Source organism: Equus quagga, chromosome 17 (assembly GCF_021613505.1).
Source record: "Equus quagga isolate Etosha38 chromosome 17, UCLA_HA_Equagga_1.0, whole genome shotgun sequence".
Lineage (NCBI taxonomy): Eukaryota > Metazoa > Chordata > Mammalia > Perissodactyla > Equidae > Equus > Equus quagga.
In genome coordinates this window covers 39,230,040-39,250,452 of record NC_060283.1, presented here as the reverse complement: position 1 = coordinate 39,250,452, position 20,413 = coordinate 39,230,040, and the positions used below count along the sequence as shown (strand labels likewise).

Here is a 20,413-nt window from a genome sequence, read left to right as displayed (position 1 = left end):
AAGCTCTTTAGGCCCTTTTGAAACCATATTTCCCCACTCGATGATGTGGCTCGGATGGAGTTAAATAGGCAATAATAAGCCACACGTTCAAGCCTTTCATTATATTACTTACCATTATTTTTTAAATAATGTCTTTTTAAAATAATAATATTCATATATACCTGGAAGAGTGCAAGGAGGTAAATAAACATCACTTATAATCCCACTAGTTAAAATTTATTACTGGTAATATTTATTTATTCATTCTACATTTAGTAGATATTTACTGGGTAGCTATTTTGTTCCAGACACTGTGCTAAGTTTTGGGAGCAGAACAATATATATTTGGATGTAATTTTTGTTTATTTTTTTAATACCGACTTTTGAGTACATAAGATACACATTTGTAGAAGTGAGATCTTACTTTATCTGCCATCTTCTATCCTACTTTTCATACTTCACACTGTCCCAGCCTTATCTAGTCTTTAAAACAGGATTTTAATTAATCGGCTGCCTAACGTTCCGTTTTATGGATGTGTCACAGTTTCTTTGGTGATCTCTTACCCCCACACTTCACTCACTTTTAACATCCCTCTTCTGTGGCCCAGTGAATTAGCTGGAGAACAACAAGGTTGTGAAGGCATCAACTTCCAGGTGATTCCCAGACCTCCCGTGGGCGTGAGTCACGGCTGGGGGTCTGGGTTTATTGGGGTGTTCACATGGGTTGGCCTTTGGGTGGGGTTTTCAAAGATAAATCCTGAGGTCAGGCTGTGACTTTCTCTCTGAGAACTGGTGAGAGGGCTAGACCACAGCAGGTACAAGGGGCCCAGAATTGGCCATCCAGGGTGACTCTGATGGGGGGGCGGGGACAGCAAAGCGGAGCTGACCTCCCAGGAAACAGGTGCCAAGGTGTGTGTGTACTTGAGGCATGGGAACTGTCGAGAGCTGAAGATGCTGTGAAAGGACTTTGTCCAATGGAGGGAAGAGATCCAAATGAAGAGGACCTCCCTTAACCCCCTGGTTCCAGACTAAGACAAGAAGTGCACTTTGACCTGAACTGGGCTGCCTTTTGATTTTCCCAGCTTCTGCAGCCTCACACATGCTGTCTGGCAGTGGACTGGGGTGAGGTGGGTTATATTTTCTGGTCCTGTGCAGCAAATGACTCTTTCTCCTGGGGATGAGCTCACGGCTCAAGGAACCTTAGAGTGGTTGTGGTGGGTACAGAAGAAAAGTACCTTACCAGGTACTAGCATCTACTGCGTCTCTGCCACGTGCCAGATGCTGTGTTAAGAGATTTAGATGGGTTTTCTCTTGCAATCCCCAGGTCATCTGCCCTGCCTGGAAAGGCAACATCATCCATTCATTCAATTGATGAATACTGATGGAGCACCAATGATGTATCGGAAATGCTCTTGATGCTGGGTTGGAGTAGCAGATGAGTGATGCTGTCTGCTCTCACAAAGCTTGGGGTCTACCATAATATTTTTGTTCCCATTTTTCAGAGGAGGAAACTGAGGTCCCAAGAGGTCAAGAGAGTTGCCTTGCTCACCCAGCTGGCCCTGGCAAAGCCAGAAGAGGAGCTGAGTCCTGCCAGGCTCCAGCCTCTGCTCTTCCTTCTCCCTGCACTTCCAGACTCTCCCCGCCCCTGGGAATTCGGATCCCTGCCGTGCACACACTTGCTGGATGCATCCATTTAAGATGTGAGCTTGACTCAGGCTGCCTGAGTTCATTCTGATTCAGCATGACTGTGTAGATAGCTGGACTAATGAGAGGGAGCGTCCTAACTGGGTCAGGGCTGGGCCTGTACCCTGACATCGCCCTGGAGTAGGTCGGCAGATGAGTGGGCGGCAGAAGTTGTGCCCTCTCTTAGGTTTACATAGACACAGACCCAACAGAGGAGGCCATGAGCCTTGAGGCAAGCCCGGGGGGATGCAGGAGCTGCACTCTTCTTCTGGAACTGGGGTCCCACTGCCTCTGCTCACCCACACTGACTTCCCACCCAGGCCCGGAGATCCAACTTGGAACACTCTCCTTGAGGTACGGCTTTTCTTGGAATTGACACCCCTGCTCCTTTGTTGACATAAACAAGAGTTCTTCTGGACTCGGTCATTATAAAGTGATGGTGCGATATTTGGAATGCCTCAGACGAGGGCGAGCTTAAAGAGCATGCCAGCTCATCGCCCCTCAACGTCATGATATGGCCCCCACTCTGTTTTTGGGGTGTCCAGAGGACACATTGGATGGGGCATGTGGGGAGGAGGCTCAGGTCAGCCAGCTCAGGAAAACTCCTAATTCGGCCCAATTATTCTCGGTCAAGTTATTTCTTGGTTTGAACTTCCAGAAGGATGCTCAGTGGTCCTGGAGCGGTGTGGGAGTCAAGAGAGCTCCTCTCAGTGTGGGGCAGGAATCCCAGCAAAGTCCTGTTCCCAAGCTGAGTTGATGAACCTACTGAAAATGGGCTTTTCTTGGGGAAGGAGGCCGCCCAAGCTTCAGGCTTGTTGCCCCGTGGGCTTGCTTTGCTGGTGCTGTTGGCAGGCCAGATGCAGCCGGCTGCCTTCCCTTTGGAGAGATGGCATTGTTTCAATGTGGAAGCCAACAGGCAAACGTTCCACCCAAAACTGATCGCGAGAACAAGGGCTATTCCTCTGGGAAAAGCTGCAAAGTGCACATCCTTCTTGCTCCCCAGAATTATCAGAATTATCAGCTCTCACTTATTGTTATGGGCTCCCGGAGGGCAGGGACCAGGGTTTATCTGTTTGTCTGCTGCCTGGTCCCCAGGAGGTGTTCAATATGGATTTGTAAATTGCTAAAGCATCTTCCTGAAGTGAAGGGCAAGTGAATGCTGGCAGCAAGGCCTCTGGGTTTGAAAGGTGCCCACGAGGTTGTGCTCCCAACAGGAGAGAAAGAAGGTGGGCAGGGACCCTCCACTACTCACCTTTTCTGAGGAAGCCTTTCAGACCTGAGTCCCAGCTGTGGGTCTCATGGCAGGAGAGCCCAGTGGTTAGGAACACAGGTTCTGGAATCCAGCAGTGCCAGGCTCAAAACCACCCACCTCCACCACCGACTCGGGGAAGCCATCTGCTGCTTCCCTGACCCACTTCTCAGTTTCCCCACCTCTGAGATGGCAGAGCTAAAGCTGGCCTCGGGGGCCGTGTGGGGAGGCGTGAGCTTCCTTGCGTAAGATGCTTCGCTCTAGTTTGGCACCCACAAGGCCACAAGCCACAGCAGACACTGGTAGCCTAGAAAATGGCAGTTTCTCATGGTTCAACCTGACAGAGTCGTCTCTCTGATTGCCTGGAGTGTGAGACTGGGCTGTGCTGAAGACCCCGCCCACCCCTCCTCCAGGAAGCAGGTTCCAGCTCAGCCCCCACACTGGAGATGGCAGGGCCTGTACCCTCACCTCCTACCGCTCCCTTCTTGCCTGGTGGGGACACAGATCCCAGGGAGGTAGGTTCTTGCCCAAAGATACACCACCTGTTAGGAGTGGTCCTAGGACCAGAATCTGATTTTTTTGACTCCTAATTCACTTCTCTTCCCACATCAGTCTCAAGCTGTTTGGGCCAGAGCCAGATCCAGGTGGGCCAGCTACCTACACCAGGTGCTCGAGCACCGCTAGAAATGCCATGAGCTGCAGGAAGCCGGCATTTCCCAGAACTCCTCTTGGAGGCAGTGCTGCACGGGGTTAGAAGCTTTAGTCCCAGCTCTGACCCTTAAGGGTTGGGTGGGCTCAGTTTCCCCCTCGGTACAATGGGATAATAATAGTGCCTACTTCATGGGGATTAAGTGACCGAATGTTTGTAAATTGTATTGTAAATAACAAAATTTGTAAATATAATTCACAAAAAATTTTTAAAGTGTTGTAGAACACATAAAAAGTGCCCAACACTTTGTAAGGGCCTCTTAAGTGTTTGTTGTTATTATTATGGAGACCTTTGGGGATTGGTATTGTCAGCGGGTGTGCGAGTTTGGGCCGGCGCTGAGTTGCTGAGAATAGAGAAGAACCTTGAGGCGACACAGAGGTCCCCGTTTTGCTCCACTTCCTCTCCTCCTGTGCTAGCTTTGGCTCTAAATACACATGGGACAAATACTTACTTACAGAGGTTAGCAGCGGGTGGGGAGTGGGGTTAGCACGCGTCCACAACCTTCCTGCTCCACCCCGACTTCTCTTCCACAGGGGCATCGCTCTCAGCCTCACAGGTTTTACAGAGGGCAGGCATTTGGGGGTCAAATAAGGCCACCCCATCCAGTGCTCAGACAGGTCCTGGTCCTAGCAAGCACCGTTTGGTATTTGGCAATAACAGTAACCCTCCCATCGGCACTAGGACACAAACTCCATGAGTCCAGGGATCTCTGTTTTATTCACAAAGTGTTCCAAGTTCCTAGAACGACGGGGGGCACAAGGTAGGAACACGGTAAATATTTGCTATAAGAATGAATATATTCGTCCCCGCCCTAAAGGAGATCAGAGTCTAAAGGAGGAATCTGGAAAACAGTCACAGATGCTATGGAAATTAATTTAGAATACTTTAAACTGGGGCGTTCTCAATTCCTCCCTAATTTGCCCTCAAAATCATGCTAATTCTGCTGCTTCCCGTCTCTAAGAGCTGGGCTCCTCTTTCTGTTGTCGCAGTCTCTGCTTCATCCAGGCTTTTATTTGATCCTACCTGGAAAATTGCAAGCGACTCACCTTCTGCCTCCTGTGCCCAGAAGCCAAGAGAGGGACTTCCTAAAAAGTTAAATCAGGTTAGATCACTCCCTCGCCTAAACAAATGTGAAATCTTCCTGTTGCCTCCAGGCTAAAACCCAGCTCCGATGGCCAATAAGCACGTGCAAAGATGCTCAGTATCCTTAGTCATAGAGAAATGCAAATCAATCCACAGGGAGGTACCACTTCCCTCCCACTAGGATGGCTATTATCCAAAAGATGTGATAGCCAGTGTTGATGAGGATGTGGAGTGATCGGAACCCTCAGATGCTGCTGGTGGGGAATAAAACGCTGCAGCTGATGTGGAAACAGGCTGGCAGCTCCTCAAACGGTTACACATAGAATTACTGTCTGACCCAGCAATTCCACTCCTAGGTCAATACCCAAGAGCTTAAGCCAAGCTTTGATCAATTTTCTAGAAAATACTGTTAAACTTCACCTTTCATCCTCATTTTCATTTTTATTTTGAATCATGTTTGATTCTTTCCGATCTACCATTCGTAACAAAGTTTCAATCTAGCCTCTGTTATGTCTGTGGGGCCCTGTTTCCTTGGATGCAGTTTGCAGGTCTCAATTCTGTCATGAAGACTTAGTTCTTCCCCCCACGATTAGGCAATCGCACGTTGTTACCTTGTGCACCATACATCCTTGTTAATTTTATTTTGTTACATTGTCCTAACAATAATATTCATTATGGATTGAATAAAATACTGATAGGTTGCATTTATTTCTCAAAAATGTTAAATTAAGTTTTAAATAGATAATACATATATGAGGTAGGAGAAAACGCATGCAGTATGAAAGGGTACACTGCAGAGGAATTGCTGGGTGCCCCTTATGGAAGCCTTGGCTGAGCTGTGGGAACCCTGCACTGCACTGGCCCTTTAGAGCATCGGAGTTAAGACAAGGGGGCTGGGTCTTTACATTCTGGGCAGGCCAGTCATCAGATGCAGCCCTTCCTGGGGTATGGCCAGGACAAGGCTCTTTTCAGCTGATGGCAGTCCTGTTCCTCCTCCTCAGAGCTGACGGCTGAGGGCCATCTGCTCTGCAGCCAGCACTCCCTACAGCTGGGCGTAAATCCTCCTGAAGGGGACCCTGGCATGAGGACCACTGTCACCCACGGTCACCGAGTTATCTCTGGTCCTCCCAGCCCATTTTGGCCGAATACTTATTTTTTATTTTTATTTCCTTATACCTCTGGAGGACCCTCCCAGCCCGAGGGAGCTGTCAGGAGCCTGTCTTCCATCCCCTCCCTGCCCCAGCAGTGGAGCCCACATGGTGGGGGCAGCTGGGTCTTAGCCTCAGGCAGCCTGGGGAGGAGAGCCTTGAAATTCCACCCCCCTCCTTCTTTTTCTTTCTTTCTAAGGCAACTTTCTAGGGCTCTGGAGTTATAAAAAGCTCCTATGTGTCATTTTCTGGCAGTTGGACAGCTGCAGAATGCTACTCGGCAAGCGTTCCTATCCTACCCAAGATTTAGCATTGATTGATGTGTCAGGTTTGGCAGAAGAGTTGAAGGTTATCACAGATCTGTCATACGGAGGTTTGTTAACTTACAATAAAAATATGACACAAAATACGCTTTTCCAGTTACTCCCTCCTCGATGTCTCATGGACAGAGTGCTACCAAACTCCATGGGAGGCACATGAAGAATTGGTAGACAGGGTCTTGGAATGTAATGAAAGGGGATGAGCCCCATGCGGGACTGACACCAGCTCAACACAAGGTTGACATAAGGGAAGCCATATTGTAGAAAAGAAACCATACTGTAACTTTGAATGACCTCTGGTTAACTCACCCAGCAGCCCTCCAGGAGACATACATGCTCTGTAGATTTTTATGGTCCCTCTCAGCTGCGATAAGGTGATAACTTTGCTCTTTTGAGCTCCCCAGAAATGTGATGACCCCTGGAAAGAGATTCTATGCTGATATCCATGACAATTGAAATAACTGGTGTGGTGACTCCCAGTCTGTAACACCAGAGCGTCAACATTCCTAACCCTCTCCCCTACAACCCACTGGCCTATATAACTGTTCAAGATTCTGTGCTCCCTTAAGATGATTCTCTAGGAAGCTTGTCCCCCATCTTCTGATTTGTCTGCTTATTAATAAATGCCCTTTTTCTGCCACAATCTTGCCTCTTGACAACTGGCTTTTGTCCTACAGTGAGCAGATCTCGTTCTTTTGGCAACTCTGGTGGGACTTTAACTCCTGCTTGCAGCCAGTTGACCTTGGACGGGCGACCTGTTGGGTAAGTCCTGAGCAGCTGCTGTGGCTTTCTTTGTCTTGGGGATCTGCTTTTCCTGCTCCTCTGTACTGATGCTGGCTGCCTCCTATTGCTGACTGTGGTAGGAAGAGAAACAGCTACATCTGCGCGTCCACAGGCTCAATCAGGAATAGGGTAAGTGGCCTCCGAGATGCCTGAGAATTCCCTGCCCCTCCGTCTACATTCATGGCAGGAGCATCTGGGTGTGCATTTTGCAATGTGAATAGTTGTAGGACTTTTTACCTGAAATCTGAGAATGCGTTCACTGGTGTCTGGTTTTTCTGTATCTGTGTTTGTAGGAAGCTCCAGGATCAGACACCTTTTGGGTGAGCAACCTCATTAAAACATGCTTGTGTTTAAAATTGTCTAATATCTCATCAGGATTGTGGGTTAGAACCCCCACTGGGGAGATTTTTTGCGGGGTTAAAGTCCCAAGGCTAGGATTACTGGTTGAAGGGAGACAATGTGAAAGGGTTACAGCCACCAGGATGCTCAAAAGGATTGGCTTAGAGTCCCAAGCTCTGGGTTCCAGTCCCGGAGAATTGGATCTTGGTGTCTGTTCATGTTTGTCTCTGTCTGACTGTTTTATTTATTAAAATTGGCTGTTTGGGGACTGAGTTTCTCACTGATCGTAACAAGCTCTCTCTAGAAATTACCGTGTTTGTTGTGGCCACCTTGAGAAAATCCCCCTAAAATGGGGATAACTAAACAGCTGGCAAGATAATCTGGGATAATTCAAAATTACAGTGGCCATTTTGAGCTCTTTTTGAGCCTTGAAACCAAGGAACAAGGAAAAATCTTTAAGCTTGAAAGAGTCAAGGGCTCCACCTTTTGACCAAATGGTTCCAGGAGCTGTAAATGTTTGCAGAGAACAGCAGAATCTTACCCAGCTTGTTTTGTGTCCCAAAGGCCTGGCTTGATAATTGTTAGGTTGGGGGGCGAGGGGTGCTTCCCAAAATATGGTAGGACAAAAATGTGCTTGCCCCTATTTTGCAAGCAGAGGTGGTCATACAGAAATGCAGGTTGCACTCCCACTTGTGGCTAAGGGTCCTACAAAATGGCTGTTGGCTTCAGGGGAATTACTTTGGCAATAGAAGGAACATTCCATTAGATAAGATCATTTACAAGTGCACTTCAAAGTAAAGACTTAAAATCCAAAATAACCTTATTGAAAGTTTAGTTGCAGAAAGCTAATGGAAAATTAAGTTATAACAGTTACCTAAAAGAAAAGATTTTATGGACATCCCATAACCTACCTTGGAAGCAGGGCCCCAAAATGAGCTCCTCCCTGAGTGAACAAGATTCAGAGATTTTCTGGGAAACTGCTGTTCAATACACCCAGGTATGGTTACTGTTTGTCTCAGCGGAAACTTGACAAGATATTTGAAAGGATTTAGCAACCTATGATCAGAAATTTGGCCAAACTGGAAGCTGATATTCAGAGCCTACTAGGAATTTTCTTTCCAGGCCTTCTTCCTTAAGTTAAAATAGAACTGAGCAACCAGGGATGATGTAGTCAGACAGGTAGATCAACCTATAATGTCATTTAAGTTACAACCCAGTTTCTGAGGAATTAGAGCAACTGTCCTTAAAAAAAATCCTTGCAAGACTAGAACTCCGGCTCTAAAGGCCGTTCAGATACCACCCATTTCCCTTATCTCAAAGAGCTTGCAAACCCTCCAGGGACTATCTAGCCCATTGCTAATTCCTAGGACTGAAGGGGGGGGGGGGGAAGGAAAAAGGAAAGAAAAATGGCCATAAGAGCCCCTTCACCAAAAATCTAGCATCTTGAGTGTCTTTTCCATAAGTATTAGTAAAAAGGCTTAAAACAAAATCTGGATTCATAACTCAGGAGTCTTGTGTTCATGGCAACAATTTAAAAACAATAGCTGTGGAGTTTCTGTGTACGTGTGTCTATATGAATATGTGTGTGTGTGTGTGTGTAATATCTTGTCTCTGGATGGTATAATTTCTAAAGAGCTCTATTCAATTGGCTTAAAGTAAGCACTGATATAAGTTATTTCTAAATGTAATGGAACTAACCCAAATGTCTTTCAAGTTAATGTGATATGAAGTAATCTTCAATAAGTAAAAGCTTATTTAAGTTTGTTGGTTTGATTAAAATAGGCACGTCCTCAGAGTTTTCAGCATTGGGTATGATGCAGACATACAGTCTGGGTTTACTAGTCAAATGAGCTCATGTCATCCCTGTTACAAATTTGTCAGCAAAATAATAGATTAGAATGATAACTGATTTTGTGTGATGTCTCAAAGTCTTTATAGGCAATCTAAGTAATTACTGGAAACAGGTAAACTAAATAAATGTAAAAAAGGTAAAATTTGGGGGGAAACTTTTTAACAATGATTATGTGTTACAATGTATGTACTTAAAACAACTTAAGATAATAGCTAACTGCTTTAGTGTCATGTAAAATTTTTGTGAGTAATCTAAATACGATTGTTACAAACAAATGGTCAAATGTAAGTGAGATAGTTTATAGATAAAATTTTAACAATAATTGTGTGTTATAGCATGTATATTTAAGATAACTTCCAAAATCTCTCTGGTAACTTGAAGTTTTTCTAGGTGAAATTAAGTGATAGAAAATTCATTGAATATATGGGTCATTTTCAAATAAGATAAAATTCTGAAACATTATTGCTAAACATGTCTAAGTTTATCTACTTTTGGCATCTTATTACAAAGAAACTAAAAGATGTTTGGGTCTATTACTGAATTTGTCTTGTATTTTATTAAAAGTTGTACTATGAAGCAGCATGTTTCTAGAAATTATGAAAAGTGTTTATAAACTTGTCAAGACACAGATTGCTAATGTAAAAGACAGTTCATAATTGCTTACTTCTTAGTTTTCACTAAAAATAAAGGTCTGTAAGGGTTAAGAATTCTAGTTAATGTATGTGATTAAAGCTACTAAAAATTAATAAGGAAAACATATTTGTATTTAAGGAAAGTAAGATGTATGTTTTCATTAAAGAAGGTATCAAGAATGAAAATATTTTTGCTTGTTTTGTTAAGAAAGATAAATTTGTCCTAAAGTACTAGGAGGGAAGAAAGAAGGCATGGGACAAATTCTGAATGTAAAAAAAGGAAGCTATAGAAGGTTTGTGGAAGAGGAACCTGAGGAAAGAGTTGTGCATGGTCAAGTTGGCTAAGATTGAAATGAATTTAATTAAGTAAATAAATTTAAATATCAAAGGTAAGCTTGCAAAAAATTAGAATTTGGCTTTCTCTCTTAAAAAGATAATTTTCTTGAACTTTTAGTCTGCTCTTGAAAAGAGGATATAAAAGGTTTTTATTTATTTTTCAGTAAGTCTACCTAAAAGATAGAAAATCTATGTTTTCTTAAAATAATTTCCTATGTTTAAAAAGACTGAGGTCTTCCTATAAGGGTTTTTTGACTGTGTCTCTTGTCAGTTTGATTGAATGGATAACTAAGAATTGTTTCCTATTTGAGAAAGCATTTTGAAACTTTTTGATATTTTTGATGAACTTCCCCCCAAATTAAAGTCTTTCTTTTGACTTAAAAAAGGGAAACTTTGAGAATTTCAAATCAGCTCTGGGACTTCTCAAAGAATTTTTTTCTATCTTTCTATAAAGAGGAAGATACTAACTAATTAGACTTATTTGGTATGTTAAATTACATGAGAAGCATTATCAAATGATGATGATAAGCTTTCCCAGGTTATATAGTGTGGCTAAATGTTATTAATATAAGTGTTTAAAAAATTATTTAACATTCAAAAAATTCTGATCTGTCCTGGTTGTAGGTCATAATTCTCGTTATTATCTCAAAGTGTTGTATGTCACCAAAATAGCTAAGTGTCTTTATCAATTGCCATTTTTTAGTGTTAGTTGCAGATTGTTTTACTCTGATGCTTTTGCAAATATGTTTCATCTTCAGAGAGATTCATGGAAAGGACTCTGACACTTTCTCTAGAATACAGGTTTCTGATAAACTTTCAGATCATAAAACTGAACTGGGTAAGAAATTACAGAACTCTTACAGAGAAACTGATGACTTCATGAAACTGCTAACAGGAGATTAAAATCAAGAATCAATTACACAGGGCTGAATGAACTGATGAGGATGATTATAATTTTAATGACTTCATTTGAGATATTGCTGGTTTTTTGGTGTTTCGTTTTTCCCAGATTTAAGCTAAGTGTGATTTAGGGAATATGGTACAATAATACCTTTGTAAGCAGAATTGAAACATTTATCTTTTTTTCTCCCTACCTGATCCCTCCAGAATTTGGAAACTCTTAGTGAGTGAGTATTGTTTTCATGGCAATACAGTTATTTGCATAAGATCAATAAGAATCTGTTGTCTTCATAGCAGGTCACAATTGGAAGCATTGGTTATATTACTAAATCTTTGACAGGAATGTCATATTTGAGAGAAACATGCAGACTCAGATATGACCAGGCAGCTTTTGATGAACAAAAGTTGACTTTATGGAATAAAGCCACCTGGAAATATTGGCTTGGTACCTTGCTTGCAGTGTTCCTAGCAACCTTATCAGGTGAGTAAAGAAGGTCACTTCCCTGACAGATGCAAGGAACCTCAAGAGAAGAGAGAAAGCCACCCAAATCTAAAGTATTTCAGGAAGAGTCCAATGACAAGTCTTTGTTTTGGTTTTCCTGGCCTCAGAGGCCTTTAAAGTTCAGTCTTAGATTCCTTATAAAAAGTTCCAGCAAATTTAAAAGAGCCTATATGATCAATTGCTATTCTTGCTGTACTTACATAAATAATTGGGCCAAGTTTATTTAAACTAGACTTATTTTGCCAAGCAACGAGTCTTCATTTGGCTATCATTGGTAAAAATGAGGGTAGTTTTAAAGAGAAAAGTTATGTTTCAATAGAAACTATAGTACACATTCATGGATATTAGGTTCTAGTTCTGATAATTGTCTTTGAGGTTTTGTTTTATATCTTTAAACTGGAGTGGATCTTGAATTCTTCTAGTTTCCTAAAATATCTGGCTACAAGTCTCCAAACTAATGTTTTCAATCTTTTCCATCATTTTCACTTAGAATCATTGAGAACTGAATTTGCCCTTTTTCCTGAATCCTTGCAAACTTAAGCTGGACAACTTGATGTAAACTTTCTAAAGATTCACATCTGTTGCTCTGTACGCCACTCAGAAAGATACCTGAACACCTGATGACATCACCAGAGACATTTCAAACTGCGAAAGCTGCTTTGACTCTCGCATCTAGAGATCTTTTTGACTGTCTGCCCCCTGGGCTCAGAAACTGGTTTATAATTTGCTCCTGCCATTAATCTTATTTTTCTTTTTGTTTCTCTAGAAATGCTTCTTATTAAACATCTGGTTACTTGCTTACACAATAGAAGCCTAACTTTGGGAGCCCACATTCAGCGCAGTCTTACTAAGAGACTGGTTCAATGAGATGGAACAACCTATGCCTCTCATCAGCAGGATATCCCTAAAGATTGAGGAATGAACAAAAAAATGGGGGAATTGATACCAGCTCAACACAAAGATTGACATAAGGGAAGCCACGTTGTAGAAAAGAAACCATACTATAACTTTGAATAACCTCTGATTAACTAACCCAGCTGGATATGCACCCTCCAGGAGATGTACAGGCTCTGTAGATTTTATGGCCCCTCCCAGCTGCGATAAGATGGTAACTTTGTTCCTTTGAGCTCCCTAAGGATATGAAGACCCCTGGACAGAGATTCTATGCTGATATCCATGACAATTGAAATATCTGGTGTGGCAACTCCCAGCCTGTAACACCAGAGGGTCAACATCCCTAACCCTCTCCCCTATAACCCACTGGCCTATGTAACTACTTCAAGATTCTGTGCCCCCCTCAAAATGGTTCTTTAGGATGCTAGTCCCCCATCTTGCAATTTGCTAGCTTATTCCTTAATAAATGCCCTTTCTGTAGGGGTTAAGTCCATGTGCTCTGCTTCTGTGGCCTGGGGTTCACAAATTTGGATCCTGGGTGTGGACCTAGCACCACTCTTCAAGTCACAATGTGGTAGCATCCCACATAACAAAGAGGAAGATTGGCATAGATGTTATCTCAGTGACAATGTTCCTCAAGCAAAAAGAGGAAGATTGCCAACAGATGTTAGCTCAGGGCCTTCCTCACACACAAGAAAAATAATAAGCGAGGAAATAAATAAATTCCCTTTCTCTATCACCATCTTGCCTCTTGATGATTGGCTTTTGTCTTGTGGTGAGACAATCGTGCCCTTTTCGTGGCAACAGGACGAGGAGAGGCCATTTCGACATCAGTTGGCTCACCTGTGGGGTGAGCACCACCTACCTTGAAGGATAGCTGTGGCCCCATCTCAGGATGTGACTGCAGGGGGCTCATTTCCTCTTCTTGTGCTCTCTCCCAAGCCCCATGGCATCCTGCCCCATCCTGCAGAAGGAGAAAGTGTTCCAGTCCGGAGCCCATGCCTACAGAATCCCTGCTCTGCTCTACCTGCCTCAGCAGAAGACCCTGCTGGCCTTTGCAGAAAAGCGGAGGGACAAGAGGGATGAACATGCAGAGCTGATTGCCCTGCGCAGAGGAAGCTATGATGTGGCCACCCACCAGGTCCTGGTAAGGCAGGATGAGGCTAGAATCACTCCACCAAGAATACAGGGACCATTCCATCCTTAGATGGCTGAGGCCTGGGGGATAGAGGTAAAAGATACATTGAAATTCAAGAGGAACCTATCAGGGATGGGGCAGAGAAGGTGTGCCTACCTGATCAATTGGACCTCACATGGGTTTACCACGAACAAGTCCAGCTGGCCTGGCTACGTCTGCTTTATGGCATGACTGGACAGTCATTCAGGGACACCGAAGTTTGGAAAAGTTTCCCTGTATCCCTGAGAACCTGAGGGAGGAGTAATCCAGTATCACATGGGGGGTTGTATCTTTGAATAAAATTAACCTGGGGAGCAGAGTAAGGGTTGGGGTGATTGCTCATGTCCTGAAGTTACAGCATGTGGATCAAGTAATTCATTTTGACGAAGACATCCAAGGCTGGCTTCTCATATATGAAGGGCTTAATATTATTATCGTTGTTTTGTGGTCATTATTCCATGAACCTGGGTTCAAGTCCTAGTTCCACCGCTTGCCAGAGGTAAGGCCTTGGGCAACTCACCTACCCTACCTGAACCTCTCATTCTCCAGATGTAAGACAGAGCTAATAACACCTGTCCCTCAGGAGTTAGGGTTAGGATTAGACAAGATAATGGATGTTAGGCTCTGGGCACAGTGTCTACCCTGAGAATCACTCATTGGGGGATAGGTGTTAATGAATGGGGATAGATGTCCTAGCTGCAGCATATATGACATAGACCCAGGGATTGTTGAAGCTCAGTGTGAGTCCTAGTGTCATGGTACTGTCCCTCCTAGGCTGCATTAATAGAGTATGATTTATAGAAGATGGAAGGTGATGGTCATATTCTGTCCCACGCTGGCCAGACTATTGTAGTTACTGCTAGGGCTTTACTTTGCAAGAATGAGAAGCTGGAAGGAGCTGGTAAGTTGAAAGAACCAGGATGAAGCTGGGAATGGCTCGTGCCTGAATCACTTTTGTATCTTGGGTATTACGTCTGGCACATTGTAGGTGCTCTGTAACGTATGTTGGTGGGAACGGAAGCAACAGCCATTCAAACGAAGAGTGGGCTGCAGGGAGGGAGCGAGGTGGAGCCCTGGCTCTGCCAGCTCTGGGGAGGTGCTGTCAGGATGGATGAGCGCTGGACGAAGAATTCTCTTTGAGCATCTTTGGTTCTAACCCCATGAGACAAGCAGCCCCCCAGAGCACTGCTCCTGTCACAGTCACTGGCCGGTTCAATGCTATGCTGCTGTTTCTTCCTTTCTCCTCCCATCCAGTGGCACGCTGAGGAGGTGGTGACCCAAGCCCAGCTGGAGGGCCACCGGTCCATGAACCCGAGCCCCTTGTATGACGAGAAGACGGGGACCCTCTTCCTCTTCTTCATTGCCATCCCCGGGCAGGTCTCCGAGCGCCACCAGCTCCACACCAGGGTCAACGTGACACGGCTGTGCCAAGTCACCAGCACCGACCACGGGAGGTCCTGGAACCCCGCCAGAGACGTCACTGACTCCATCATTGGCTCGGCCTACAAGGAATGGGCCACTTTTGCGCTGGGCCCGGGACACTGTCTGCAGCTGCACAACGAGTCACAGAGTCTGGTGGTGCCTGCTTACGCTTACCGGAACCTCCACCCCCGCCACAGGCCTGCCCCCTTCGCTGTCTGCTTCATCAGCCACGACCACGGGCACACGTGGCAAAGAGGGAACTTTGTGGCCCAGGACACCCTGGAGTGCCAAGTGGCTGAGGTCGGGAGTACAAAACAGAGGGTGGTGTATCTGAACGCTAGAAGTCCGCTCCGAGCCAGGGTCCAGGCTGAGAGCAACAACGATGGGCTGGATTTCAAGGAGATCCAACTAGTGACAAAGCTTGCGGAACCTCCCCAAGGCTGCCAGGGGAGCATCGTCAGCTTTCCCAACCCCACAGTTCAGTCAGACTTCTCAGACAAGTGGCTGCTGTACACCCACCCCACTGACTCCCGGCAGAGATCCAACCTGGGTGTGTACCTCAACAAGTGGCCCCTGGCCCCCATGGCCTGGTCGGAGCCCACTCTGCTGGCCAAGGGCAGCTGCGCTTACTCAGATCTCCAGAGCATGGGTGCTGGCCCGGACGGGTCACCCCAGTTTGCATGTCTGTACGAATCAAATAATTACGAGGAGATCATCTTCCTCATGTTCACCCTGAAACAAGCCTTCCCAGCGGAGTTTCTGCCTCAGTGAGCCCACCGCATGCTGTCCAAGAAGGACCACCACTGGCCTGGAGCCTCCATCTCTTCTTTCACACCCCAACTCAGAGGCTGATGATTTTCCTTTTCTCCCAGCGCCCTGTGCACTGTGGACACCAGCCCTGGGTTCCCTTCACTGAAAGTGTGCAGAGAGGTCTGCCTCTCGACTCTTTTCCTCTTTTCTTGTTTCAGTCTTCTCAGAGGATTCTATTTTCAGCCCAGAAACCGAAGGAACGTGACTTCCCGGAGCCCCGTGTCAGGCAGGGCGCAGAGAGCTCGGCACGGTGACTGTTGCTCTGCACAGCTCAACCTGCCTGCTCCCCACGGCCCCAGCCTTTGCACAGGTCTTGATAAATTATCTTGTCCGGCCCACTTCTTCTTGGGAAATGCTCACATTGTGTTCCTGGGGAAGGGCTGAGACAGAGACGTAAATGAGAAGAGGGGTGTGTGCGTGTGTGTGTCTTCTTGAAAATGCTTTAGAGCAGACAGCATGGGGAACAGCTTCATAGGGAGGAAAAGCAGGACCTAGGAAAATTAAGCTAGCTTAAGTCATTGTCTTAGTTTCCCAGGGCTGCTGTGACAAGTTAACACAAATTTGGTGGTATAAAACAACAAAATGTATTCTTTCATAGCTCTGGAGGCTAGATGTGCAAAATCAGGTGTCTGCGGGTCTGTGCTCCCTCCGGAGGCTCCGGGGGAGAATGATTCCTGACCTCCCCAGCTTCTGGTGACCCCAGGGGTTCCTTGGCTCACGGTTCCATCACTTTGATGCTCTGTCTTCGAGTGGCTTTGTCCTCTTTCCCCTGTTTTCTCTTCTGTCTTTTATAAGGACTTTTGTCATTGGATTTAGGACGCACCCAGATAATTCAGGGTGATCCTTCACTTAATTACATCTGCAAGGACTCCTTTCTAAATAGTGTCACATTCACAGGTCCTGGAGGTTGGGACATGGGTGTATCTTTTTGGGGCCACCATTCAACCACTACAGTCATCCTAAGTTATTTTTGTATAGGTGACGTGGCTAAAAGTAGAGGTGAAATTCAGATGAATCAGATAACTCAGAAGAATGGAGGGAGCAGGAGGGGTTGGGCTGTTGGACGTGCCTCTGTGGGGTGGAGCTGCTCTAGGGCACTCAGTGTTTGTGGTGACAGGGGTGTCACCATGTGGAGGCAAAGGGGAGGTGCTGTGCTTGTGTAGTTCTTGTCATATAGAAAGCCGGGTAACAACCTGAGAGGGGGCCCGGCCTGGGTGGAGGAGGCGGACACCTCTCTGACCTCCAGGGTCTCCAGAGACCTTTGTCACATGACTCTGCGGAAGAACAGACTTGCCCCCCAACCCCCATCAGAGCCCCTCTAATCAACTCTCCTACTACTGATTGGATCCATCTAGCAGTTTGGTGACAGGACGTCAACGACAACAGTCATGGGTCCTTGCAGTTGAGCTGCGTCTCCATGGGGCCAGGAGGTGGTTAAAGGGAATCTTCCCTGTGGGGAGCTGGGGGTGCAGCTTCGGTTCTGGGTGTGGTTCTCCCTATCTCGGGGGGACCCGCCTCCTATCTCGGTGCTGCTTCTCTGTGTGGGATTTTAAGAAATACAGCTGGAAGGATGAGGAATCGAGGCCTGATCATTGCTGAGATGGAAAGAGAGACCCCTCTGTGTTGAGGATGCCAACGTGGTGTCTTCCAAACCCCGCAAAGGTAGCTGCGATAGGGGAGTAGCTGAGGCCCCGTCAGGAGGGCGAGGACGAGGGCATGTGGGCAAGGGCAGTGCACCCTCAAAAGGCTTAAAGCTAGGGTGTCCCTATAGTGTATTATCCACATCGAGAGTGACAGGAGGATGCTATTAATATTTACACCAAGACAATGGGCACTAACCAGGACCGTCCCAGGCAAACTGAGAGGTTTAAGAGAGAAAGACCCACCAAAGACTGTGCCAGGGGCTGGCCTCCGCCAGCTACCCTGGAAGAGCCGATCATCTCTGAAGGGTCTTGAGATAAGGCAGGAATGGGATAGGACATCTGGCCACTGCCAAGCAGAACGTCACTCTCTTAGACTCTCTCCAGTCACAAAGGTCTTGATTCCAACTTCCTGTTAGAATTCCCAGGGGAGCTTTTAAATCCTGCTGATGTCCAGCCTCCACCCGTGACCAACTGATCCAGAATTTCTGATGGTGAGGCCCAGGTGTGGGTATTTTTTTCAAAAGCCCCTCAAGTTATTCTAGTGGACTTAAGGATCAAGACTTACTGGCACAGATGATCTCTAAAGTTCCTTCTAGTTCTAAACATATACAATGCCAAGGTCTTCTGATGTGAGTGGGAAAAAAAAGTAGCAGTTGATTTGGTTAAAGCTGAACTGATCTACTCATCAAAAGACACCACTAAGAGAGTGAGAAGAAAAGCCATAGATGGGGCGAAGATACTTATAATACACATATCTGACAAAAGACTCATATCCTGAATATATAAAGAGCTCCTACAAATCAATAAGAAAAAGATAAACAATCCAATGAAAATAGCAAAAGGCTTGGACAGGCACTTCACAAAAAAGGATATCTTAAAGGCTGCTAAACCCTCAAGGAAATGCAAATTAAAACCGTGAGATACCCACAAGAATGACTACATTTAAAAAGATTGACAGCAGCAAGTATTGGCAAGGATGTGAGGCAACCAGAACTCTCATACATCTCTGGAGGAAGTGTAACTGGTACAACCACTTTGGGAAGCTATTTGGTAGTATCTACTAAAACTGAACATGCAAATAATCTATGACCCAACAACGCCACTGTGAAGAAGTAGCCAAGAGAAAGGAGTGCAAATATCTGCAAAGACAGCTTTAGATGTTCACAGCAGCCTCATTTGTAAGAGTCCCAAGCTGGAAACAACCCAAACGTCAATCAAAAATAAGAACGGATAACTGAATTGGGGAATTTTCATGCAATGGAATATTATACCACAGTGAAAGAACGAACTATGGCCATACACAATAGCACGGATGATTTTCAGACATTATATTGAGTAAAAGAAGCCAGACTCAAAAGAATACACACTTTATGATTCTATTTATATGAAGTTCAAGAGCAGGCAAAACCAGTGTATGGTCTCGAAGTCAGGATAGTGGCTATTTCTGGTGGAGGAGAGCTATTCCCTGGGAAGGGGCTAGAAGGGGACTTCTGGGTGCTGGAAACATTCTGTTTGATCTGGTGCTGGTTAGGAGGGTAATTCATATGTAAATATTCAATGAGCTGTGCACAAGATTTGTGTACCTTCCTGTATGTATGTTATGCCTCAATAAAAAATAAATGTTGAGCTGAGTAGTGGATTTGCTAGTTAAACCTCCAAATCAATATATTATATTGAGTTTTAAAACTTTGGAGTGGAATTTTTTTCTTCTTTTTTTTTTTGGTGAGGAAGATTGGCCCTGAGCTAACATCTGCTGCCAATCTTCCTCCTTTTTTGCTTCAGGAAGATTGTTGCTGAGCTAAGATCTGTGCCAATCTTCCTCTATTTTATGTAGGATGCCACCACAACATGGTCTGACGATCTGTGCTAGGTTCATGCCCAGGATCCGAACCTGTGAACCCTGGGCCACTGGAGTGGAGCGCACAAACTTAACCACTACACCACCGAGCCAGCCCCTGGAACTGAATTTTTTCAACAAACTTTTTTTGAGGAATAATTTTAGATTACAGAAAAGTTACAAAAATAGTACAGAGCATTTCCATATACCCCACACCCAGTTTCCCCTAATGTGAGCATCTTACATAACTGTGGGACGTTTGTCAAAACGAAGAGATGAACATTTTTACATTACTATTAGCTAAAGTCTAGTCTTTATTCAGATTTCACCAGTTTTTCCACTAACGTCCTTTTTCTCTTCTAGGATCGAATCCAGGACACATTTAGTGTATTTAGTGAAACTGAATTTTTACTGTAATTTGTGTCCTTAGAGACCTAGACACACACACACACACACAAAGGGATTGATACACAGTTCCAGCAGGCCCCTCCCCTCTACCGCCTTCCCCTAAAAACACTTCCCAAACAAATAAACAAAGAGGCAAAGGCAAAGAATGTGTGCTTCAGGCCCTGCCTGCTGGGGTGAAACTGCTGGGAGGAGTAGTTCAGCCTCTGAAGATTCAGGAAAGTGGCCCCCAAGTGAATCGCACCAGAGTGTCAGGCTGTGCCACCTTGGGGGTGGGGACCTTAGCCAGTTTTGAACCCAATGTCACTGCCTAAGCATCTGGGGGCTGGAGTGGAGTGTGTGTGTGTGCGTGTGCACACGCCTGTGTGTGCATGTACCCATGTGCGTGGCCATTGCACTTGCACCCCCTGGCCGAAGCTGGTGGGGGCTGGTGAAACAGTGGCCAGCCCTCCAATGACCAGCCCTATGTGAACGATCCATGGAGCCCGACCGCAGCCTGTGGACATCACTACAGCCCCCAACTCTCTAGTAAGGGTGGGCATCCTGAGGACCAGAGATGTCCCTAAAGGAAGAGAGAGAGATGCCCTACCATCCGGAGACCAGAGCTCAAAAACACTATCAATGCTGAGGAGTCAGAGCTCATGTCATCAATAAGGACCCCCTGGGACAAGGGTCATCATTTCCATCATATCCCCATTTGTTTCCCCTCT

The 20,413-nt window shown here is 45.3% G+C and overlaps 1 protein-coding gene across 2 annotated transcripts; it reads left to right on the top strand.

Moving 5' to 3' along the window:
• Window positions 1–1,883: 1,883 nt before the first annotated feature.
• Window positions 1,884–19,147, top strand: NEU2 (neuraminidase 2). Of its 2 annotated transcripts, XM_046643864.1 has the most exons (4): window positions 1,884–2,016; window positions 6,849–6,933; window positions 13,352–13,556; window positions 14,841–19,147. In XM_046643864.1, the coding sequence occupies exons 3-4, from the start codon at window positions 13,356–13,358 to the stop codon at window positions 15,777–15,779; spliced, it is 1,140 nt and encodes a 379-aa protein (XP_046499820.1). In that variant the 5' UTR covers window positions 1,884–2,016; window positions 6,849–6,933; window positions 13,352–13,355; the 3' UTR covers window positions 15,780–19,147. The 2 variants fall into 2 exon arrangements, with proteins under 2 accessions (XP_046499820.1, XP_046499821.1); XM_046643865.1 differs by lacking the exon at window positions 6,849–6,933.
• Window positions 19,148–20,413: the final 1,266 nt, after the last annotated feature.